At 37.1% G+C, this 25,633-nt stretch overlaps 3 protein-coding genes across 5 annotated transcripts; all 3 read right to left on the bottom strand.

The window, feature by feature from the left end:
• Positions 1-543: 543 nt before the first annotated feature.
• LOC126593421 (probable inactive leucine-rich repeat receptor-like protein kinase At3g03770) lies at positions 544-5,138 on the bottom strand. 2 transcript variants are annotated; one of them, XM_050259490.1, is made up of 8 exons: positions 4,837-5,138; positions 2,967-4,531; positions 2,654-2,787; positions 2,247-2,487; positions 1,930-2,135; positions 1,781-1,833; positions 1,475-1,586; positions 544-1,100 (listed from the first exon to the last, which is right to left on the bottom strand). In XM_050259490.1, exons 2-8 carry the CDS (start codon positions 4,297-4,299, stop codon positions 822-824), a joined length of 2,358 nt encoding a protein of 785 aa, XP_050115447.1. In that variant the 5' UTR covers positions 4,300-4,531; positions 4,837-5,138; the 3' UTR covers positions 544-821. The 2 variants fall into 2 exon arrangements, with proteins under 2 accessions (XP_050115447.1, XP_050115448.1); XM_050259491.1 differs by lacking the exon at positions 4,837-5,138 and adding an exon at positions 4,694-4,799.
• A 7,643-nt stretch (positions 5,139-12,781) lies between these two features.
• Positions 12,782-24,686, bottom strand: LOC126593419 (plant cysteine oxidase 2-like). 2 transcript variants are annotated; one of them, XM_050259488.1, is made up of 5 exons: positions 24,107-24,686; positions 23,561-23,682; positions 23,187-23,343; positions 22,884-23,087; positions 12,782-12,927 (listed from the first exon to the last, which is right to left on the bottom strand). In XM_050259488.1, the coding sequence occupies exons 1-5, from the start codon at positions 24,384-24,386 to the stop codon at positions 12,797-12,799; spliced, it is 894 nt and encodes a 297-aa protein (XP_050115445.1). In that variant the 5' UTR covers positions 24,387-24,686; the 3' UTR covers positions 12,782-12,796. The 2 variants fall into 2 exon arrangements, with proteins under 2 accessions (XP_050115445.1, XP_050115444.1); XM_050259487.1 differs by lacking the exon at positions 12,782-12,927 and adding an exon at positions 22,036-22,357 and having other exon boundaries at positions 24,107-24,677.
• On the bottom strand, positions 16,055-17,449 carry LOC126593420 (plant cysteine oxidase 2-like). The gene is made up of 3 exons (XM_050259489.1): positions 17,366-17,449; positions 17,055-17,271; positions 16,055-16,447 (listed from the first exon to the last, which is right to left on the bottom strand). The coding sequence occupies exons 1-3, from the start codon at positions 17,387-17,389 to the stop codon at positions 16,317-16,319; spliced, it is 372 nt and encodes a 123-aa protein (XP_050115446.1). The 5' UTR covers positions 17,390-17,449; the 3' UTR covers positions 16,055-16,316.
• Positions 24,687-25,633: the final 947 nt, after the last annotated feature.

Below are 25,633 nucleotides of genomic sequence, written 5' to 3'. Positions count from 1 at the left end.
AGAGAAGGATACATGGGAAAAGGCAGTGAACGTTTGCTCATTATAGTAGGATGAATGCTCTTAACAACTAACCGTGCTACAGTTTATTGCTCCATGTAGTATAATTAAATAATAAGAATAATATTAGGTACACCAAATAATGTGGTACCAATTAAATTTGTACTTTATTCAAGTTGGCATTTGATTAATAGTTATAATAAAAATTTATAGGGTATAGAATATGTGACATCATCTGGTGCTTAGATTTAGTGCACGAATTTGACGTATGTATAGCACTACTGAAATAATAATAGTTTAACGTTTTTACAGAGCAAGTAGCTTGTAACTCAGTTGGTTAAGAACATTCACTCTTGCACTCGAGATTCAGTTTGAATCTCAACTCATTAAAATTTTTCTTTTTGTCAAAAAGAAAACTATTTGTTTTACGGTTGGATCAATATATATACCTTTGGTAGGGCTGACACCCGCCGGCAGCTACGATTGGAAAAGAACCGGAGCTGGCTGGGTGAAAGATTGGTTGTATGCCAAAACATCGGGTACAAATGTAATAAGATGATGAACATATATAGACGGTCAAAAGTGATTGTTTACACTCCTTAATTTACAGTTGTGACTTGAAAACCAAGAAATCTCTGAACTGCTGCAGAACATAGATCACTGGCCGGCAAGGCAGTTTCCCCATCAATTGATCCCTTTTTATGGTCTTCAGTAACCTATGATGCTGGATATGAGCAATGTAACATCTTTCGCGGCGGAAGTCGTCATCTTTGTGTAGGTATCCGTGGTATGAATTCTCAAGCATTAAAAAAAACTCCGGTAACTCACAACTTGAAGGCGAGGCGTGGAGGTTTTGGAGATGAAACCGGAGAGTCCTCACTGCTCTGGGATTCTCCTCCTTGCCATGCATCCTGAACTTGTTCAGCATACTGCAAGTTCCACAGAACATCCTCAATAGAAGGCCTATCTGCTGGATCCTTGCGCAGACACCGAACACAAACTTCCATCATTGTCTTCACTGACAGATCCAAGCACGTCTGCTTAATCCGTGAATCAACTACGCTTCTTCGAGCTGCATCATCAGCTGTAAGGGCCACTTGTACCTGCATCATCAACGAATATATATAAATTGATTACTTGTTCCCATATTAAGATATTACCCTGGCAAAGAGAAAAAGAAGAATTATTTTCAGAAATAATTATAAGGTTGAGTGTAACTATAAGAAATTTTCTTTGTAATCTTTCATCTTTATTTTAGTAAATTTTTTAGTCTCTTGATCCTCGAACGAAGGCCAACAAAACGAGTTTGTGTTTTCTCTAGTAGTGAAATTAGCCAACACTTCTTCCATGAAAGATCGAAAATCATAAGGTCTGCGAGAGCATTGCAGGCGGCATGGGAGATATTGACAGATCTTGTTTCCTCAAAAATTAAAATGAAGCTTTCGAAGAAAATATAAGAAAAGCAAGTTTCTTTTACCTGATCTTCTAAATCCTCGATTTGAGCCTCAGACTTAACCGGTCTCCCCTTGATCAGTTCCAGCAATATTACTCCAAAGTCATGAACATCAGTCCTATCGTCGTGTTTCTTCCTGTCAACCAACATAGCACAATGGTTACAAGCAATACTGCGAAGGTAGCAAGCAGTGAAAAGGTGTCGACAAGAACAAAGGCGTGCTAAGATTAACATCAAAAGTAATAGAATTAAGAAGTTCCTATGAATGGTGCATTTAAGTGTTTTAGTATACATGTAACTTAAAAGTGATTGAAAATTTTCACTGCGGACCTTGCACCGGTACTAGAAGTTATGGATCCACTTGAAGAGACTCCATGTCCACCCTGCAAGGAGAAGCGTAGCTGAAAACCGGTGCATAATGATTTGCTTCGAGAATTGAATTGACAACCCCAGTGAGTTAATTACAACATAATCTTTACCTGTTCCATATTTTCTTCTAACAGAGGAAGGTTGTAACTGCTAATTTTCGCACCAAAATTCTGATCCAGTAAAATGTCTGTTATTTTAAGATTACTTGAATATACACCAGGCATGATCCCTGTGTGCAAAAACTGAATGCCCTTCGCTATGCCAATTGCAGCTGCTATGCGTTGTGTCCACGCGAGTGATCGTCTGGGATGTCCCTCTTCCGGAAAAGAAAAAACAGAACGAAAAATTCCAGATGAATGTGTGAAATCAAAAGAAAAAAACAAGGTCATGGTGGAGAAATTAAATAAAATATTTCATGATGAATTACCAGATATCCAGCTCCGGAGTGTGCCATATGGTACATATTCGAAAACAAGAAATATTCTGCTGACGCTCGAATCATCCAAGTAACACTCAAAGCAGTGTCCAAGTGCGCTGACCAAATGGCGATGCCGTAGTTTCATAATTAGCTCTATGTGGTGCATGAAATTTTGAGTGCTGTGACTTCCTTTCATTTTCAAGCATCTGATGGCAACAAAAGAACCATCCTTCAACTGGCCTCTGTACATCTGAGATCACAAAAGGGACGAAAACACCAGGTAACGACCATTTATTTAAGCTCGGAAGAAATTCTATGATTTAATGCATAGTTAATCACACAAAACTGCATTCAAAAGCATCCACAAAAGCTCATCAATAAATACCACATGAAAGTAAGAGGTTTATGTTATGTACCTGTCCATGTGAGCCTTCACCCATGAAAGTAGACGTATCAAAGTTTTGTGTAGCGTCCTCAAGTTCCTCGAGTGAAAAGGTTCGATAACTTGGAAGGCCAAGCGCTCCCGTCTTCATTGTTTGAGATATATATCCTTTAGGTATAAGCAGAAGATCATATTATCAGACATTTTGAGTACACTGGAAAAATTGGCCAACCAGCATCCAGTATTTATGGTTTTCCTTTCTCATCGTTTATTTTTGCGTGTATGTGTGTGTGTGAGCATGTGAGCATGTGTGAGAGCGAGAGACCGAGAGAGATATGAGAACTTACTTGCATCTGATAGTAACTTTGATGTATATCCACTTGATGCATTCTCTGTTATTGATCTTGGTGGAGATTTCTTCAATGTCTTGTTGGTATTAATTCTTCTATATACAAGGAAAATCAGACCGACAAGTAGAACACCTCCGAAAATCCCTCCAATTATACCTATGGCAAGGGCTGCTTTGGAGGCTTTCTTTCGCTTGCTTTGGTCAGGTACGATTCCAACAGCTAACGCCCCATTGAGGCAAAATTGAACCGGATGTTGATTTTGATTACTAGTAGCTAAACAATTCCTTGCATACAGGACAACCCTGTCCTTAGAATCCGACTCAAGACATTTAGGTAAGCTTCCGGTCAAAAGATTCGAGGACAAATCCACAGCTTTAAGTTCAGCATTGCAAGGCAAATTTTCAGAAAGCATTCCTGTAAACTTGTTTCCCGAAATATTAAGATAAGTAATCGAAGGTAGAGATAGCAGCGATGGAGGAAATGGCCCCATGAACACGTTGGAAGAAACGTCTAGACGTTGTAGCTGATAATACGAGCTCAATTCAGCAGGGATGGAAGACCTAAACTTGTTCTTTCTCAGTACAAGGGTGACCAACTTTTTCCCAAGTTTCGGAAACTGAGGTCCAAAAGCATTATCTCCCACTTCAAGAACTTGAAGGTTTGTCAAACGACTAAGATCGGGCAGTTCCCCATGGAAACGGTTTTGAGAAAGCCCGAGAACTCTAAGATTTTCCAAATCACTCAATGAACTCGGCAAGGACGAATTGAACGAGTTTTTCTTCAAACTCAAAACAGACAAAACTGGAAGTGAACTCAGCCCTTCTGGAAGCGGTCCAGAAAACATGTTGTCATCGAGTACAAGAGTCTGGAGGCTTGTTAGAGAGGAAAGCTCTGGAGGGATGGTGCCATTCAAGAAATTTGAAGTCACATTAAGTATTTCGAGTGATGATAAACGTGCGATTTTAGCCGGCAAGGTTCCCCATAGACCAACAGAAACCAATGTGAGGACCTTCAACCTCGGAAGCTTAACCAGAGTTGTTACAAAGGAATCAATCGAAAAGTTTTGAGGCAACAAAGGAGCAGGTTTTTCGCCGATTATATGCAGCTGGGTTATGCTTCCTTCGTAGCATGAGACCGTAAAAGCAGCATTCACTTCAAAGTTGCAAAAATCTGTGTCGTTATTCAAGCTTTTCACAACGGGAAAGTTTATGAGTTGCGTAATTCTCAAAAGGGTCTGAGCTTCGGAGGATTGACGTTGTTCGGAATGACGAACTGAAGATAGAATGATAGCAAGAACCAAAGGCAGAAAAGAGAGAGAGAGTTTTGCCATAGCAGTTCCAGTTAACACATTCAGCTTCCCAAAACCATATACAGAAACCCTTTAAACCAACAAGACTCCGCGCTTTGCAGGGTCGGAACACAAGTTTATTCAGGAATCAAGAAGGTTACCTTAGCTCAATGGATTGAAGATTGAACAAATAGTTCAATGTGACTTGGGATCCAAACAAATCCACGAAAATAATGATGGTTACAAATCCACAAGCTTTTGCTTTGCCAAATCCCTGTGAAAGCAAATTAACAAGAGCGATATGTCAAACATCTTAGAGAGAAGGGTCATTGCCCTACTGGCTACTACTAACCACACAGATACGTTGAGATTTCATTGGTTATAATTAACTAATCAAATAATTGTGACTTTAACTTCAAATGAAGTAAATATTCACCAAAAACTGCTCCAAAAAAACACAGGAATCCCCTCAAACAAAAGAATTTCTAAACTTTTTAACTACATAAACATAAATTATCTGATCAAACTGCAATAAATTGAAACAAAACCAATAAAATAAATAAATAAACAAACACTGACCTGCCTATTGCTTCAGTAAATCCCAAAGTTTTCTGAACCACCCATTGAAAATCTTAGTTACTGACACAGAAAAAGAGATGGATATTTCTTCTTTTCTTCTTTCTTCTCCACAAGTCAGTTTCTAGTTTAAATACCACAACAAGACAATCTAGTGACAAGTGACAACTTGAAACTGACATTTTACATTTATATTTATTTTAGTTATTTTTCTGTGTTTTAATTTTTGCTATTCTGGAATATTTTTCTTGTGCTTTTTGGAAAAGCTAAACTCAAAAGGGAAGCCATACTTGGACTGCAACTGAAAGCAAAAGAAAAAAACAGAACAGATCAGAAGGGTCCGGAAGTTCTATTTCACTGTGACTGTTGTTGAAGAATATAATATAAGAACCTCGTCGAAAAGTTAACAAAATTAAATATAACTTATATTTTGTAGTTTTGCTCAGCATTCTTTCAAGGGAGATATGACTTTTCGTTATATCGAGATTTTTAATGATAAAATTATATAATAACGGTGAAGCATGCTAGAGGACAGTATTGAAGAGACAAGTAGTAGACTGTAAACCGTACATAAATCAACTTGCTAATAATATTCTCTGAATTCCAGATTGATTTCGAAAATTAAAATTTATTTAAATTGGAAATAGTGAAATAAAAAGGTAGCCATGCTTTTGCTTTCTGAGTGTGGTGGTGTGGTACTGGTGAGCTTTGGCTTTTCATCCACTCGTCTTTGTATGGTGTAGCCGTGGCCCACTCTCTCCACATAATCTGTTGCTTCTGGCTTTTATCAGTTGTTCTTCGTTCTCTTCTGCTAACCGTCAACTCTCTCGAGTGTCCTTCATTTGTATTTTGCCCCAAACAAAAAATTGTTACACACGTTTTATAATTAGTGGTGAGAAATTCTACAAAAGTAGTCACAAAACAAACCTACTACTTTTGTGGAGTTTGTCGTGTAACATAAGTTTCTTAAAATTTATATGCATAAATGTTTTGATAGAAGAAAAGAAAACTTCATTTTAATCTCTGACAAAGATGATTTTTAGATTAAAAATCATGAGTAAGATTAAAATCTAATTTTAGTCTCTTGATACATTAATAACCTTATTTATTAAGTATATTTTGATTTTTTTAATTATTTCTCTTTTTCTTCCAAATTTTTAATATACTATTTTTATTTCATTATAATTTTCATTTTTATTTCATTTATCGTAATATATTTTATTGTAAACATTTAGATAAATTAATTTTTGTTATACAATATATTTCGATGTACTTTGTCTTCTTCATTCAGGTACATTAAATTCATTATAATACATTTCAGTGCATATATTTAGGTACACATATTTCGGTACATACATTTTGATACAAATATTTAGGTATATTAATTCAATATAATACATTTCGGTGCATATATTTAGGCACACATTTTTCGGTACATACATTTTAATACAAATATTTAGGTACATTAGTTCAATATAATACATTTCGGTGCATACATTTCAGTACACACATTTCGGTACATTCATTTCAATACAAATATTAGGTACATTAATTCAATATAATACATTTCGGTGCTAACATTTCGGTACACACATTTAGGTACATTAATTTAATATAATACATTTTTGTGCATATATTTCAGTACATACATTTCGGTACTAACATTTAAATACATTAGTTCAATATAATACATTTCGGTACACACATTTAGGTGCATTAATTGAGTCTTTCAAGTTTGAAGAATGTTAAATAAAATTAATAAATTAAAAAACTCTTATTTGGTAAAAAAATAAATTAAAATTTGTATATTAATAAATTAAATTTTTTAATGGGAGATGTAACATCCCACATCGCCCAGGGGAGTGATCCTTAAATGTACATTCACATCCCTACCTAGCACGAGGCCTTTTGGGAGCTCACTGGCTTCAAGTTCCGTAGGAACTCCGAAGTTAAGCGAGAAGGAGGCCAGATCACTCCCATGATAGGTGACCTACTTGGAAGTTGCTCGTGAGTTCCCAAAAAAAAAAAAAAACCTTGAGGGAATGGTAAGCCCAAAGTGGACAATATCGTGCTACGGTAGTGGAACGGGCCTAGAATGTGGTGGACCCGGGCTGGGATGTGACAAATGGTATCATAGCCAATCCCTGGCCGGAAGTGTACCGACGAGGACGTCGGGCCCCTAAGAGGGGTGGATTGTAACATCCCACATTGCCTAGGGGAGTGATCCTTAAATGTATATTCACATCCCTACCTAGCACAAGGCCTTTTGGGAGCTTACTGGCTTCAGGTTCTGTAGGAACTTTGAAGTTAAGCGAGAAGGAGGCCAGAGCACTCCCATGATGGGTGACCTACTGGGAAGTTGCTCGTGAGTTCCCAAAAAAAATAAAACCGTGAGGGAATGGTAAGCCAAAAACGGACAATATTGTGTTACGGTGGTGGAACGGGGCCAGAATGTGGTGGACCCGGGCGGGGATGTGACAGGAGACATTAAATAAAATGCACATTAATTATTTTGAATTAAGGACATATCAAGGGATTATAATCAATATTTAATCTAACACCAAATTTATTTTGAATTTCAATCTTCTTAAAGGACTAAAGTTAAAAAAACTCCTAGAAGAAATTCCATTCTGGGTACGTTGTGTTTAAAAAAAAATTTTAACGACAACATAAAATATGAGCTTCTCACAAGGTCTGATTGATTTTGTGTGAATATCTACAAAAACATTATTCTAAAAATACATGAGCTACTTACAATGTTTAATTTTGATTTTGTGAATCTCTTCAAAAATCCTCACAAAACGTAACCTTGTTAAAATTCTTTCAGAACACTCTTAAGAAAGGTATGGCTTTAAAAATCCGTTATGGATCCCTCTAATACACGTAGTTATCTCTCTTTTTTATTACAAACGATAATGTTATTGGGTTACATTGTTAAATATTAAGAGAAATGAAGATCGGTAGGGATCAAACCCGCCCCAAGTATATTATTGCTTTCCACCACTTAAGGTAAAGTGCTATCTTATTTTATTATATATGCACTTGCTCCTTTTGCAGATTTGATCTAGAAAATTTTGTTTTTTTTTTTTTTAAGATTTTACAAACCCTTCATTTCCCTTCATTTCATGTTAAATTTTGATTATCTTGTCACGATTTTCTTCCATTTGTTGCAACGTCTCTCTCATAGTTTATTAGAACAACATGAAATGCACCAAGATTTCCTTAAAATAATTTAGAAATTATTGTCCCTAACTCAAGAAAGTGTGCGAACATCACATCAGGAGGACAATGGAGGTCGATAAGGAAAAGCATTTTCCAATGTTGTGTTTGTTGGGACACAACTGGATCCTCTAGGGTTTGAAAGACCCACTTACTTAATGTGGAAGTATCAATCAACATGGAATTGAGAGCCTTTTAACGTCACATAAAAGATGAGAGTTTCCTTGTAAACCTATCACCGTCACACATTTTCTGATCCATTTTTTCTTTATACAAATGATATTCAACGAGGGAGAGTCGAACTCAAGACCTATGTATAAGGATTAATATTTTTAACTAACTTAAGTTTCTTACCATCTTTATCTTGTGTGTAAATTGGCCAAAATGATCATTTTTTTTTTAAATTTCAATTGTTGAATTGATCATTTTTCACTAGTTGATCACAATATCGTCAATTTTTTTTATCGTTATAACAACTTTATCTTTTGTGAAAATTGGCCGAAATGATTATTTTTCAAATTTCACTTGTTGAATTGATCAGTTTTCAATAATTGATCACAATATCGTCAAATCTTTGATCATTATATCATCAATGTTTAATTAATATCTTTTTTTTTTAACAAATGATATTATCTACACTAAGGGGGAAGGGATAGGCTAAGCCTCACAATGTGCTAGCAATAATGTGGTTCAAATTCACCTTTGGTGAGAATCGAACCTAAGACCTCTCACTTATAAGTAAAGAGGAATATCATTAGACAATAATACTAAATGGCATGAGGTATCCCATACCTTGAATAGGAGACTTAATTCCTAGTGATGCCTAGAAATGCTAAATGTATTTCAGCCCACCCATGGCTACAATCAAATGGGCACACGTCCTCCCAAAGCTTCAAGCCAGGAAATCACTAGTATTTTTGCCAGCTTCGTACCTTAAACCAAGACCAAAAAGCATACCTGACTGGGAATTCTACCGCATTTTCACTAGACCACTTGTCGTAGTTATCCAATAATTTATTAATTTCTCATGAATTTCAGAAGTTCAAACCTATAATCATTGAGAATTCATTATACACTCCAAGATTTTTAATTTTCAATGGACATTGTTCTTTCATAAGACAAATGAAGATAGATTTGGTGGGTGATTAGATATGATATGTTTTATTAAAGGCATAGGCCCCCTGGAACAGGAGATCCACCTAGGTCATGTTCCCCTTTCACTTGATTTAGGACTCCACTCTAGTGCTATTTGAGTCCAGAAATTCTTATATTCGGCCGGCCGGACGAACACACCCATCCGACCTACATACATAAAACTCCACCTACCTCACCTCCTGCGTTCTCAGGTCCAACCCACCCCTAATTTGTGTCTTCAAGCCGTATGGGCCTGGTTGATGAGCTAGTTCAGATAAGTTGTGAACAATTAGGATGGACTTTAGTCCAATCTTTTATTTGTTGTGTAAAAATATGAGATGGATATGATTAGACATGATGAATTATAAATCCAAAATAAAGTAGTTATCTAACCTATTCTTATGCATGAATTACAAATTATGTCTTACATGTCTCTGCCAATCCACTCTTATCCTTAAAGCTCAATTTCATACAGCTCACCAAGCAGGCCCTATATGTCTCACCTCCTGCATTCTTAGATCCAATCCACCCCTAATTTGTGTCTCGAAGCCTTGAAGTCGTAATGTCTCTTCAGTTGCGAGATTCTCTCTCTCAACATTATACAATTCATTATCCACTAAAACTCAACTCGGATCTCATTTAACTCATTGAAACACAAATTTTGTCACTTTATTCCCTGAACTGAAACTCAACTAGTGTCTCACTTTGCCTTTATCGTCAAAATTCGTTAATTAATCTATCAAAATTGTTATGTGGCACAAATAAAACCCATTGTTGTTGAGATGGGTGTCATATGATTGAAAAATTAATAAATAAAACAAATTTAAGTCGAAGTTTTCTTATCCAAATAAGAAAATAACTCTTAACAATTTTTTTAGGAGTTTTGCCATGTAATAGTTTTAACAAATTTATTTAACGAACTTTAACAGTATAAAGGCAAAGTGAAACATGACACGAGTTGAGTTTCAAAAAGTTACATGACAAAATTTGAATTCCAAGAGGTCAGCGCAAAGGTTAACCAAATCCACCAACTTTTTTTCTCAAAACATGTAAGTATGGTACATATGAAAGAACAAATAACGAAAGGAAGCTCTACAACCATCTTATCTTAATTCAAACACTGTACCAAAGAAAAAAAAGGAGAGATTTCCGTTTAGTGCAGAGTGTGGAGAAGAATATATACTCGAAGGGCATTTCAATCTCTTCCAACCATCCATAACAATCGCGTTTCTCTTCTGTTACTGTTGCTCCTCCATCTGCATCGAACCATTGGCAGGCGAATAAGATATAGCTTATAAACTCAAACATGCATCAAATTCCAGTAATAAAAGTTCTAAGTATATCAAGCTCTGCACTTGCTTCACAAGTTTAACATATGGCTGCGAACTACGTTTCAAAGAATTTGAGAATTTGGTATATCTATTGATGCATTTTTTCTGCGTTAAACGAATTGAGAAATTAGGAGTTCAAATTTCTTCAGTGGTTAGATAGAATGACTGAGGACCCTGCCTAAGCAGCAAATGGTCAGGACCGTCAGGTTAAATATTCAGCATATACTTGTACATTCTAGGACTCGTACATAACTACTACACATAAAAGATGAGAGTTTCCTTGTAAACCTATCACAGTCACACATATTCTTATCCATTTTTTGTATATACAAATAATATTCAACGAGGGAGAGTCGAACTCAATACCTATATAAGGATTAATGTTTTTAACTAACTTAAGTTTCTTACCATCTTTATCTTGTGTGTAAATTGGCCAAAATGATCAATTTTTTTTTTTTTAATTTCAATTGTTGAATTGGTCATTTTTCACTAGTTGATCACAATATTGTCAATTTTTTTTATTGTTATAACAACTTTATCTTTTGTGAAAATTGGCCAAAATGATTATTTTTCAAATTTCAATTGTTAAATTGATCAGTTTTCAATAGTTGATCACAATATCGTCAAATCTTTAATCGTTATATCATCAATGTTTAATTAATATCTTATATTTGAATATGATAATTTGTTTATTTTTTGCTGTAGCATGAGGTATCCCAAACCCTAAATAGTAGACTTAAATCCTAGTGAGGCCTGGAAAGGCTAAAGGCATTTCAGCTCACTCATGACCACAGTCAAATGACACACGTCATCTTAAAGCTTTCAGCTAGGAAACCACTCGTATTTTTGCTAGCTTCGTACCTCAAACCAAGACCAGAGAGCATACATGATTGGGAATTCTACAGTAATTTCATTGGACCACTTGTTGTGGTTATCTAATAATTTATTAATTTCTCATGAATTTCAGAAGTTCAAACCCATAATCATTGAGAATTCATTATACACTCCAAGATTTTTAATTTTCGATGGACATTGTTCTTTCATAGGACAAATGAAGATAGATTTGGCGGGTGATTAGATATGATATGCTTTGTAAAAGGTATAGGCCCCCTGGAACAGGAGATCCACCTAGGTCATGTTCCCTTTTCACTTGATTAGGACTCGACTCTAGTGCTATTTCAGTCCAGAAGTTTTTATATTCGGCCGGCCGGACGAACACACCCATCCGACCAACACACATAAAACTCCACCTATCTCACCTCCAGCATTCTCAGGTCCAACCCCCTAATTCGTGTCTTGAAGCCGTATGGGTTGGTGGGTTAGTTGGGATAGGTTGTGAACAATTAGAATGGACTTTAGGCCAATCCCTTATTTGTTGTGTAAAAATATGAGATGGACATAACTAGGCATGATGGATTATGAATCCACACAATAAAGTAGTTATCCAACCTATTCTTATATATGGATTACAAATTATGTCTTAAATGTCTCTGTCATTCCAATCTTATCCCTAAGGCCCAATCTCATACAGCCACCAAGCGGTCCCTATATGTCTCACCTCCTGCATTCTCATATCCAACCCACCCCTAATTTGTGTCTTGAAGCCTTGAAGCCATATATGTCTACCCAGACACGAGATTCTCTCTCTCAACATTCTACAATTCATTAGCCATGAAAACTCAACTTGGATCTCATTTAACTCCCTAAAACACAAATTTTGTCACTTTATTCCACGAACTAAAACTCAAGTTGCGTCTCACTTTGCCTCTATCGTCAAAAGTCGTTAAAAATCCATCAAAATTGTTATGTGGCACAAATAAAACCCATTGTTGCTGAGATGGGTGTCATATGAGTGAAAAATTAATAAAAAAAAAATTAAGTTGAAGTTTTCTTATCCAAATAAGAAAATAACTCTTAACAAATTTTTTAGGAGTTTTGCCATGTAATAGTTTTAACAAATTTATTCAACGGACTTTAACAGTATAAAGGCAAAGTAAAACATGACACAAGTTGAGTTTCAAAAAGTTATATGACAAAATTTGAATTCTAAGAAGTTAGTCAAATTCATAAACCATGAGCGCGAAGGTTAACCAAATCCACCCAACTTTTTTTCTCAAAGCATGTAAAGTATGGTACATATGAAAAAACAAAATAACGAAAGGAAGCTTTACAACCATCTTATCTTAATTCAAACACTGTACCAAAGAAAAAAAGAGAGATTTCCGTTTAGAGCAGAGCGTGGAGAAGAATGTATACTCGAAGGGCATACATCGGGAGTGCTACGAACTCGTCTCACTAACTTGTGGACCCAAGTACTCAATCATATCCATTTCTGCGTTCTCAGGCATTTCAATCTCTTCCAACCATCCATAACAATCGCGTTTCTCTTCAGTTACTGCTGCTCCTCCATCTGCATCGAAACATTGGCAAGCGAATAAGATACAGCTTATAAACTCAAACATGCATCAAATTCCAGTAATCAAAGTTTTAAGTATGTCAAGCTCTGCACTTGCTTCACAAGTTTAACATAAGGCTGCGAACTACGTTTCAAAGAATTTGAGAATTTGGTATATCTATTGATGCATTTTTTCTGCGTTAAACGAATTGAGAAATTAGGAGTTCAAATTTCTTCAGTGGTTAGATAGAATGACTGAGGACCCTGCCTAAGCAGCAAATGGTCAGGACCGTCAGGTTAAATATTCAGCATGTACTTGTACATTTTAGGACTCGTACATAACTACTACACATAAAAGTTGAGAGTTTCCTTGTAAACCTATCACAGTCACACATATTATTATCCATTTTTTGTTTATACAAATAATATTCAATGAGGGAGAGTCGAACTCAATACTATGTAGAAGGATTAATGTTTGGGAAATTTTATTTAAACTCATATAACCTATTTCTACACCAACTCTTTGCACCCATTTGATTTTTAACTAAACTATTAATATCTCTTTAAACCCAAATTTAATACCTAATATACCCCATAAACCCAATTCAATATGTGGATTTATTTTTACACCCATTTGATTTTTAAAGCTAAATGTGATGTGTTTAGACGTAAGTTCTTTGCATGGTTTTCCATAATAAAACGGGTTGTAACGAAACAATCAATGTCTGGTAACTTACGGGCTGTTCTGGTACTAGGGTTCACGTAGCACCTGTAGTAGTCACGAGGTGGAGGCCAGTCAAGTAATAGGCAAATGAGGCCATTGGAAGAACCGAATGAGGCCACTCTACGGCTGCTTTCTATTGCTGATGATGTGGCTGCATCGGCGGAGGCGTCGCCAACATTCTTTTTTAGTGATTTGTAGTCAGTGAGTCGGGGAAATCGAAAGGGGATTGGTGGCTAGTCATGGGGAAGTGGATATGGGCGTTTAAAGAGAATCAGGACATTCTTGTTGTTGTCGTTGGTATGTGTTCGGTGCTTGGCGACGAACTGGGAAGTGGAGATTAAGTCGCGCCATGACTTGCATACACAACGGAATCGGAGGAGAGATATGACTGGTAACCATGAAAGTATCTATAAGAGCTATTAGGGTTTTAGTCAGAATGAACGTAGAATAAACAAAGAGTGATCGTAGGGTTTAATTATAGTGTTTGAGTTTATTGATAAATTTGAGTTTTATTATTAATTTCATTTTGTACTTAATAGTAATTATGCAATAGGGTAAAATAGACAATTAACATTTAAAATTTAAGTTGGGTGTAAAAAGAGGTTAAATGAGTTTAAATAAAATTCCCCTTAATGTTTTAAACTAACTTAAGTTTCTTACCTTCTTTATCTTGTGTGTAAATTGGCCAAAATGATCATTTTTTTTTTTAATTTCAATTGTTGAATTGATCATTTTTCACTAGTTGATCACAATAACGTCAATTTTTTTTTAATCATTATAACAACTTTATCTTTTGTAAAAATTGGCTGAAATGATTATTTTTCAAATTTCAATTGTAAAATTGATCAGTTTTCAATAGTTGATCACAATATCGTCAAATCTTTAATTGTTATATCATCAATGTTTAATTAATATCTTATAATTTGTTTATTTTTTGTCGTAGCATGAGGTATCCCAGACCCTGAATAGTAGACTTAAATCCTAGTGAGGCCTGGAAAGGCTAAAGGCATTTCAGCTCACTCCTGATCACAGTCAAATGACACATGTCCTCTTAAAGCTTTCAGCTAGGAAACCACTCGTATTTTTGCTAGCTTCCTACCTTAAAACAAGATCAGAGAGCATACTTGACTGGGAATTCTACCGTAATTTCATTGGACCACTTGTTGTGGTTATCCAATAATTTATTAATTTCTGACACATGTCCTCTTAAAGCTTTCAGCTAGGAAACCACTCGTATTTTTGCTAGCTTCGTACCTCAAAACAAGATCAGAGAGCATACCTGACTGGGAATTCTACCCTAATTTCACGGGACCACTTGTTGTGGTTATCCAATAATTTATTAATTTCTCATGAATTTCAGAAGTTCAAACCCATAATCATTGAGAATTCATTATACACTCCAAGATTTTTAATTTTCAATGGACATTGTTCTTTCATAGGACAAATGAAGATAGATTTGGCGGGTGATTAGATATGATATGCTTTGTTAAAGGTATAGGCCCCCGGGAACAGAAGATCCACCTAGGTCATGTTCCCTTTTCACTTGATTAGGACTCGACTCTAGTGCTCTTTCAGTCCAGAAGTTTTTATATTCGGCCGGCCGGACGAATACACTCATCCGACCAACACACATAAAACTCCACCTATCTCACCTCCAGCATTCTCAGGTCCAACCCCCTAATTCGTGTCTTGAAGTGGTATGGATTGGTGGGTTAGTTGGGATAGGTTGTGAACAATTAGAATGGACTTTAGGCCAATCCCTTATTTGTTGTGTAAAAATATGAGATGAACATAACTAGGCATGATGGGTTATGAATCCACACAATAAAGTAGTTGTCCAACCTATTCTTATACATGGATTACAAATTATGTCTTACATATCTCTGTCAATCCAATCTTATCCCTAAAGCCCAATCTCATACAGCCACCAAACGGACCCTAAATGTCTCACCTCCTTCATTCTCGTATCCAACCCACCCCTAATTTGTGTCTTGAAGCCTTGAAGCCTTGAAGCCATATATGTCTACCTAGACGCAAGATTCTCTCTCTCTCTCAACATTCTACAATTCATTAGCCATGAAAACTCAACTCGGATCTCATTTAACTCCCTAAAACACAAATTTTGTCATTTTATTCCATGAATTGAAACTCAGCTCGCGTCTCACTTTGCCTCTATCGTCAAAAGTCGTTAAAAATCCATCAAAATTGTTATGTGGCACAAATAAAACTCATTGTTGCTGAGATGGGTGTCATATGATTGAAAAATTAATAAATAAAAAAAATTTAAGTTGAAGTTTTCTTATCCAAATAAGAAAATAACTCTTAACAAATTTTTTAGGAGTTTTGCCATGTAATAGTTTTAACAAATTTATTCAACGGACTTTAACCATATAAAGGCAAAGTGAAACATGACACGAGTTGAGTTTCAAAAAGTTAAATGATAAAATTTGAATTCCAATAAGTCAGTCAAATTCATAAACCATGAGCGCAAAGGTTAACCAAATCCACCCAACTTTTTTTCTCAAAACATGTAAAGTATGGTACATATGAAAGAACAAAATAACGTAAGGAAGCTCTACAACCATCTTATCTTAATTCAAACACTGTACCAAATAAAAAAGAGAGATTTCCGTTTAGAGCAGAGCGTGGTTATATACTCGAAGGGCATACATCGGGAGTGCTACGAACTCGTCTCACTAACTAGTGGACCCAAGTACTCAATTATATCCATTTCTGCGTTCTCAGGCATTTTAATCTCTTCCAACCATCCATAACAATCGTGTTTCTCTTCAGTTACTGCTGCTCCTCCATCTGCATCGAAATATTGGCAAGCGAATAAGATATAGCTTATAAACTCAAACATGCATCAAATTTCAGTAATCAAAGTTTTAAGTATATTAAGCTCTGCACTTGCTTCACAAGTTTTAACATATGGCTGCGAACTAAGTTTCAAAGAATTTGAAAATTTTGCTATTGATGCAATTTTTCTGCGTTAAATCAATTGAGAAATCAGGAGTTCAAATTTCTTCAGTGGTTAGATAGAATACTGAGGACCCTACCTAAGCAGCAAAAGTTGAGGACCGTACACTACTACTACACATAAACTGGCGTAGTGGTTCTTGAGAATATAAAACACAGCCGCGTCACCAAAAGATATTTGATCTCGTAGATTAAAATTCTCTTTTGTATCGCCAAATGGCTCACAAATTGCATCGTGCACATCTCTTTCCTACGTTCTCTCACATTGATTGTGTACTTTACATGAATGTAAGGCCGAGAACACTAACTTGAAAAATTATAATACGCATCACACCATAATTTGGTGGTTGTCACAATAGGTCAAAGCCAATAAACTCATATATTTGGCAATTTGTCAAAGAAGCAAGTGATGAAGGCCACAGAGCAAGAGGTCACTTACTTGAAGATGCAGCATAGGGATGATCTTTGTCATATGAGCAATCCCGGCCATCTTCTTTAGAATACGGAGGTCCAATCACATCGAGCACTGCACATGGTGTTATGGCCGTGAATGCATGGATGTTGCCACCTTTTGTTGGATATAGTACTGATGCATTGCAAGGGGCTGTGAAGACACTATCAGCTTTCAACTCGGCCAGTCTCACAGCAAAATCATCCTAATAGTATTAGATACCGGTTAAGACACGGTCCCAGATAGTTTTTATTTTTTGTTTTAACTTTTAACTTTACAGGAGAGTGATATTGACTCACATTGTGGGGCTGGCGTGGAGCCATCTGAATTAACGGGATCAACCCAATCGTATGATTTAATATGCATCTTGCCTAGTAGAAGCTTGTTTAAAACAGTCATAAATGGATGGTTATGGAGTGGGATAACGCCATTTGCCGGAATAAAAAAGCAGCACAACTGCACATGGAAATAAACAGGAGAACCAATCAACAATCGACCTAGTAAATGGTTTTTGTAAAAGAAAACTTTGCAAATCACCCTATATGGTGATCTTAATAGTCGGTTCTGCGGAAAGCGACCGAAGTAAATACTGGGCAAACTAGGTAGAAGGAAGTACTAGACTTACCGAAAATTTATTGCACTCATATATGGTTGTATACGTGACCCTAGGAGTCCCCTTCACAACAGTTTTAGGCTTGAAGAACTGCAGATTCCTACTCAGCCCAATGTCTTCTGGTCTCATATCAACTTTAGGCTTGAAGCATTTTCCAATTTCGTGTTTGTTGGGACACAACTGTAGCCTTTAGGGTTTGAAAGACCCACTTACTTTAAGTGGAAGAATCATTCAACATGGAAATGAGAGCCTTCTAAAGTCAACGATGAAGAGTTGAACTCAAGACCTCTGTATAAGAATTAATGTTTTTAACTACTTAAGTTTCTTACCATCTTTACCTTATGTGTAAGAGGAAATGGGAGGAATGGTCCCTTAACTATCCTAGAATTGTAGCTTTAGTCCTGTTTGGGCCCAAAAATATTGGTTTGGGCCGAGTTTAGATTTGCTCTCGGCCCAGAGGCCGTGCTTAGGAGTCGCTGGGGGGCATCAGGCTTGTGGGCCACATAGCCAAGGCCGACCGTGTTCTATTAGGAATCCATGAGTGGTTGAATCCTGATACGAGAAGGAGTTTTGACAGGATAAGAATGTAGAAGTTTGGGATTGAATGCGGTTTGATAGGGGGGTTGAGTTCAAAGTCCTAGTAGGAGTAGGAATGGCCGAGATAAGGTTAGATCAAAGGAAGGAGTTCTAGTCCAAGTATGGTTGTGATTCGAGCGGAAGCAGGTTGACTACTATAAATAGAGGGAGGAGGACATCATTAGGCTCTCTCCAATTCAGCACACAAACTGCTCTGCACAAACCCTCGCTTTTGCAAAACCTCTCAACAACATTGAGATTTTTATTTTCTTCTTTTGCCGACACATCTTCAGTTTGGATAAACAGCACTGTTGCCGTAGAATTAGCCAACCGCGGAGCACCTTCAGTTTGGATAAGCAACACTGCGTCGAGGCTAACTGGTTATCTATCTAAGTCTCGGTCAAGAAGGATTTTTGAGTCCTTATTGGCAGAGGTCATCTCCTTAGCATTCTTTGCAAAATGAGGTGTTACGAATTACTGGGCTCAGCATATTGAACGCCGAGTTGTTTATGATTGGTTATTCACAAGTAGGTTTTAGAGTTCGGCATTCTGACAGCCGAACCACTTTCACAATCAAGACGTACATTTGTTTTGAGTATCTGTGTCCCTATACTCTGGTGTCGATTCGGCGTGCTTATACTCTTACGAATATAATCACCGTGACTGAATATGGTGCCGACGATTTGTGAACTTCGCAGAACTAGTAGCTTTGTCTTCAAGCTCTAAAACCCGAGGGTCGAGAGTGTTCCTTCCTCGGCCGTAGTTGTAGGATTCAGAAGTCAGCACCGCACCCAACGCAACATCAACAAATTTTACTCCTCGGGCGACGAGTTGGCACGCCCTGCATACAACCGAAGGACATAGTTAGCTCATTAGTTACTCGGCATCCGCGCCATGTAGGCCCGATAGTTTTTAGGGTCAACAAGTCCCTAAACTAAAAAATCATTATATTTGGTCCTTGAACTTGATAAGATGTGGAGCGTTAGTCCGTCATTACCAATTCCGTTAAGTTTTGGTTAAAAGTGTTTACATGTTAGTTTCACCTATATATAATAGAAAAGATGAAAATTACAACAAAAATTGTAGGCCTACCTCATCCACCAACACTCGCAGCCCACCCTTCAACTTCAATCTTTGATACACTCCCCACCAACCTCCCACTTCCAACCCCCAATCGTTAATCCCCACTCCCCAGCCAACCCCAACCTGTAGCCCACAAAGCACAGCCTTGACCAAACCCTGAACCTGCATCCCACAAAACTCTTGAATCTTACCTATCGAGACAGCATGGATGGATGTCATTGTGAATTCATTTACAAAGGGAGATGTGTTCGAAATTTGGATTAGAAACTTTCTTTTGTTTTGGTTGTTTGGAGAGTGCTACAATGTTGTGGCTGGGGTTTGGCAGAGGCGAGGCAGAAGAAAAGACGGGAGAGAGAGAGAGAGATAACTTTTATATTTTTATTTTTTTTCTTTCTCTATGTTTGTATTTATTTTTATTTTGAATTTTTAAGCCACGTGGAATTTAGTTAACAAAAATATGAAGCCCACAAATACCACGTCATCAAACTAATGGAAAATCTCACAGTGTTAGTATGGAGGGACCAATACTCTACATTTTGTTAAGTTCAAGGACCAAATCTAATGAATTTTAAGTTTAAGGACCATAACTACATTTCGATCGTAGTTTAGGGACCATTCCTCCAATTTCCTCTGTGTAAATTGGCCATCATTTTTTTTTTAATTTCAGTTGCTGAAATGATCATTTTGCACTAGTTGATCACAATATCATCAAAATTCTTATCGTTATAACATTTTTATTTTTTTGTGAAAATTGGCTGAAATGATCATTTTTCAAATTTCAATTGTTGAATTGATCAGTTTTCAATAGTTGATCACAATATCGTCAAATCTTTGATCGTTATATCATCAATGTTTAATTAATATCTTATATTTGAATCTGATAATTGGTTTATTTTTTGTCATAGCATGAGGTATCCCATACCCTAAATTGTAGACTTGAGGCCTGATAATTGGTTTATTTTTTGCCACTTAGTACTACGGTCTAGTGGTATTCCTCTTCACTTGTAAGTGAGAGGTCTTAGGTTCGATTCTTGCCAAAGATGAGTTTGAACCATATGATTGCTAGCTCATTGTGAGGCTAATCTCATCTCCTTCCCCTTAGTGTAGATAATATCATTTGTTAAAAAAGAAATTCCTAGTGAGGCTTGAAAAGGCTAAAGGCATTTCAACCCACCCCTGGTCACAGTCAAATGGCACATGTCCTCCCAAAGCTTTCAGCTAGGAAATCACTCATATTTTTGCTAGCTTCGTAACTCAAACCAAGACCAAAGAGCATACCTGACTAGAAATTCTACTGCATTTTCACTGGATCACTTGTCGTGGTTATCCAATAATTTATTAGTTTCTCATGAATTTCAGAAGTTCAAACCCATAATCATTGAGAATTCATTATACACTCCAAGATTTTTATTTTTCAATGGACATTGTTCTTTCATAGGACAAATGAAGATAGATTTGGCGGGTGATTAGATATGATATGCTTTATTAAAGGTACAGGCCCCCTGGAACAGGAGATCCACCTAGGTCATGTCCCCCTTTTCACTTGATCTAGGACTCCACTCTAGTGCTATTTGTCCAGAAATTTATATTCGGCCGGCCGGACGAACATACCCATCCGACCAACACACATAAAACTCCACCTATCTCACCTCCTGCATTCTCAGGTCCAACCCACCCCTAATTTGTGTCTTGAAGCCGTATGGGCCTGGTTGGTGGACTAGTTGAGATAGGTTGTGAACAATTAGAATGAACTTTAGTGTAATCTCTTATTTGTTGTGTAAAAATATAAGATGGACATAACTAGAAATGATAGATTACGTATCCACAATAGAGTAGTTAGCTAATCTATCTTTATGCATGGATTACAAATTATGTCTTACATGTCTCTGCCAATTGACTCTAATCCCTAAGACTCAATCTCATACAGCCAACCAAGCAGGCCCTATATGTCTAACCTCCTTCATTCTCAGATCCGGATTTGGATCCTCTCCTGAGCTAATGGAGAGGATCCTCCTGACCAAGTGTTATGGACCGTTGGATTTTTATCCAACGGTTATAATTATTATAACTTTAAAAGGATCCACCTGTTTGTATCCGTTGGATGAAAATCCAACGGTCCATAACACTTGGTCAGGAGGATCCTCTCCGTTAGCTCAGGAGAGGATCCAAATCCCTCAGATCCAATCCACCCCTAATTTGTGTCTTGAAGCCTTGAAGCGGTATATGTTTGCCCAGACGTGGGATTCTCTCTCTCAACAGTCTACAATTTATTGGCCACTAAAACTCAACTCATATCTCAATTAACTCCCTAAAACACAAATTTTGTCATTTTATTTCCTAAATTGAAACTCAACTCGTGTCTCACTTTACCTTTACCGTCAAAATTCGTTAACAAATCTATCAAAATTGTTATGTGGCACAAATAAAACCCCTTGTCGTTGAGATGGGTGTCATATGATTGGAAAATTAATAAACAAAAACAAATTTAAGTCGAAGTTTTCTTATCCAAATAAGAAAATAACTCTTAACAATTTTTTTAGGATTTTTGCCATGTAATCGCTTTAACAAATTTATTCAACGGACTTTAACAATATAAAGGCAAAGTGAAACACGACACAAGTTGAGTTCCAAAAAGTTAAGAGTACAAAATTTGAATTCCAAGAGGTTGGTCAAATTCATAAACCATGAGCGCAAATGTTAACCAAATCCACCCAACTTTTTTTCTCAAAACATGTAAAGTATGGTACATATGAAAGAACAAAATAACGAAAGGAAGCTCAACAACCATCTTATCTTAATTCAAACACTGTACCAAAGAAAAAAGAGAGATTTCCGTTTGGAGCAGAGCGTGGAGAAGAATATATATTCAAGGACATACATCGGGAGTGCTACGAACTCGTCTCACTAACTTGTGGACCCAAGTACTCAATTATATCCATTTCTGCGTTCTCAGGCATTTCAATCTCTTCCAACCATCCATAACAATCGCGTTTCTCTTCAGTTACTGCTGCTCCTCCATCTGCATCGAAACATTGGCAAGCGAATAAGATATAGCTTATAAACTCAAAAATGCATCAAATTCCAGTAATCAAAGTTTTACGTATATTAAGCTCTGCACTTGCTTCACAAGTTTTAACATATGGCTGCGAACTAAGTTTCAAAGATTTTGAGAATTTTCTATTGATGCAATATTTCTGCGTTAAACCAATTGAGAAATCAGGAGTTCAAATTTCTTCAGTGGTTAGATAGAATACTGGCGTAGTGGTTCTTGAGAATATAAAACGCAGCCGCGTCACCTAAAAGATGTTTCATCTCGTAGATTAAAATTCTCTTTTGTACGCATCGTGTACATCTCTTTCCTACGTTCTCTCACATTGATTGTGTACTTTACATGAATGTAAGTCCGAGAACACTAATTTGAAAAATTATAATACGCATCACACCATAATTTGGTGGTTGTCACAATAGGTCAAAGCCAAACTCATATATTTGGCAATTTGTCAAAGAAGCAAGTGATGAAGGCCACAGAGCAAGAGGTCACTTACTTGAATATGCAGCATAGGGATGATCTTTGTAATAGGAGCAATCCCGGCCATCTTCTTTAGAATACGGAGGTCCAATCACATCGAGCACTGCACATGGTGTTATGGCTGTGAAGGCATGGATGTTGCCACCTTTTGTTGGATAGAGTACCGATGCATTGCAAGGGGCTGTGAAGACGCTATCAGCTTTCAACTCGGCCAGTCTCACTGCAAAATCATCCTAATAGTATTAGATACCGGTTAAGACATGGTCCCAGAAGTTTTTATTTTTTGTTTTAATTTTACAGGAGAGTGATATTGACTTACATTGAGAGGCTGGCGTGGAGCCATCTGAATTAACGGGATCAACCCAATCGTATGATTTAATATGCATCTTGCCTAGTAGAAGCTTGCTGAAAACAGTCATATCTGGATGGTTATGGAGTGGGATAACGCCATTTGCCGGAATAAAAAAGCAGCACAACTGCACATGGAAATAAACAGGAGAACCAATCAACAATCGACCGAATAAATGGTCTTTGAAAAAGAAACTTTGCAAATCACCCATAATGTTTATATGCTATTAATTTAACTAGTAAAGAACCCTATATGGTGATCTTAAAGGAACTAATAGTCGGTTCTGCAGAAAGCGACCGAAGTAAATACTGGGCAAACTAGGTAGAAGGAAGTACTAGACTTACCGAAAATTTATTGCACTCGTATATGGTCGTATACGTGACCCTAGGAGTCCCTTTCACAACAGCCTTAGGCTTGAAGAACTGCAGATTCCTACTCAGCCCAATGTCTTCTGGTGTCATATCATCTACAGTACCACAATAAAATTGGCTTGTTAAGAAGATGGAGGGCGTCCACATTAAACATGCAGTAATGCAATCAACTTGGACAATGTTTCCTTCAAGCATGAAATGGATCGATACTTTATTTGGACGGCATATCATTTTCATTCATAAAACTATCCGTACCAATAGGGTTCCTAAACCTACATATTTAGAAAGCACCTGAAATTTGCAATTTTTCCTCAAACAGAACGAGGTTTATATTCCTAATTATAGCAACGCTATCGAATTCTTTTCGATCTTGGCAAATTTGGATTTTTTTTTCCCAAGACAGAACGACGCGAATCTATGTCATGGCACAGATGCACGCACATACATTGATCGAAAAGGCGACAGGAAATCGAAGAGACAAAAGTAAAGTATGAAACTTGGGAAATCCGAAAAACGTACCGAGAATGCGACACAGCTTGTGCACATGATGAGGCAAAGGAACGGTTCCATGGCCTTTGAAAACATGTCTGCACGCATCAAACAGCTGTTGCAGCGGGGTTGGAACAGTCGACGGCGGCGCCAACGAAAGAGGATGCTGAATCTTCCGGCTCCATTTTCTCTTCCTTATACCCTGTTTCACTTGATACCTAACCTTGCTGCTGCTGCTAGCGTGCCCAACACGCGAAACAACCCTCTGATGTCTTCCCTGCTCCACCACCCTCGCAGTCTCCATAGTCATAGGTGTAATATATATATATATATATATATGTGTGTGTGTGTGTGTGTGTAACTATATATTCACTTCAGATGCGGCAGAAGACTTTCTCCTTCAAAACCCAGACTCAACATCCAAATTAAGAAACAAAGAAGCAACAGAAACAACTGATTCTCAAAGCAAAGAGAAGTGGGACGATGATGATATTATTTAACAGTGGGAGAGAGGGGAAGATCAAGGATTAATATAAGGATTGAGCCATCGATAGAGAGGAGGAGAGAGAAACCAAAACCAGGGGCTGCATGGGTGGAATTGTGGTGCGGAAGAGGAAATAAGCGTGTAGATTGTGGGAAAAAACTAAGGAAATATTAAGAACAAGGTTCTGCAGTTCCGCCATTAGTACCCATAGATTTGAATTGAAACTGGCGGTGGTGTCGCTCCCCAACCCCCACCCGCGGTTTTAGGCTTAGCTGGTCACACCAAAATGTAAAATGACCAAATAGCCCATACTCAAATGGCAAATACCGTTGGCTTTGACATTGTAATTGGTAATTTGGCTGCGAGAAAATCAACCACGTTTTACTCTCTCAGGAGTCAATTGTATTATTCTTACTGTGGCTTAGATTTTTGTTTTAAACAGCTCGGCGTGCTTTTAGTTAAAGCACTTTTGACAGATAGTGTCAACAGTGTTTCTTCTTTTATTTTTTTTCGAAAACAACGTAAATTTCACTGAACGAGGGAAGATTCAATACACGTTACAAAAGAGAGTTCAATAAAAATTAGAGTGAGACAAAAATATTTGTTTTTTTTTAATAAACGATATTATTTATATAAGGAAAAAGGGATGAGTTTAGCCTCACAATGAGCTAATAATAATGCGATTCAAATTTCACATTAGAGGAGAACCAAACATAAGATATCTCATTTATAATTGCATAGACATACCACTAAATTATAAAAGGAGGAATCTAATCCTTATCCTGCAATGCAAAGACATGACACAGCTGTTGTTGTTGCCGCCACCACTGCCACCTCACCAGCAGCAGGGTAGCTGCCCTAAGAAAATCAACTTTCGTGCTGAATTCGACGAAAGCATTGCATTCCTTAGCCACGTCATCTTCCACATGCGCACTCACCATTGCGTGACTGAAAGTGAGGCTTTGGTTCTTCCACTTGGTTATAAACATGGGAGGCAACGGCGTGGATGTGAGCATCAGTCTGTCACGGCGTTCCTAGGACAAGTCCGCCTTGTTGGGGTTTACAACAAGGAT

Source organism: Malus sylvestris, chromosome 12, assembly GCF_916048215.2.
Source record: "Malus sylvestris chromosome 12, drMalSylv7.2, whole genome shotgun sequence".
Classification (NCBI taxonomy): domain Eukaryota; kingdom Viridiplantae; phylum Streptophyta; class Magnoliopsida; order Rosales; family Rosaceae; genus Malus; species Malus sylvestris.
Note: the sequence above shows the minus strand (reverse complement) of the source record. Positions and strands in the feature narration are given on the sequence as shown.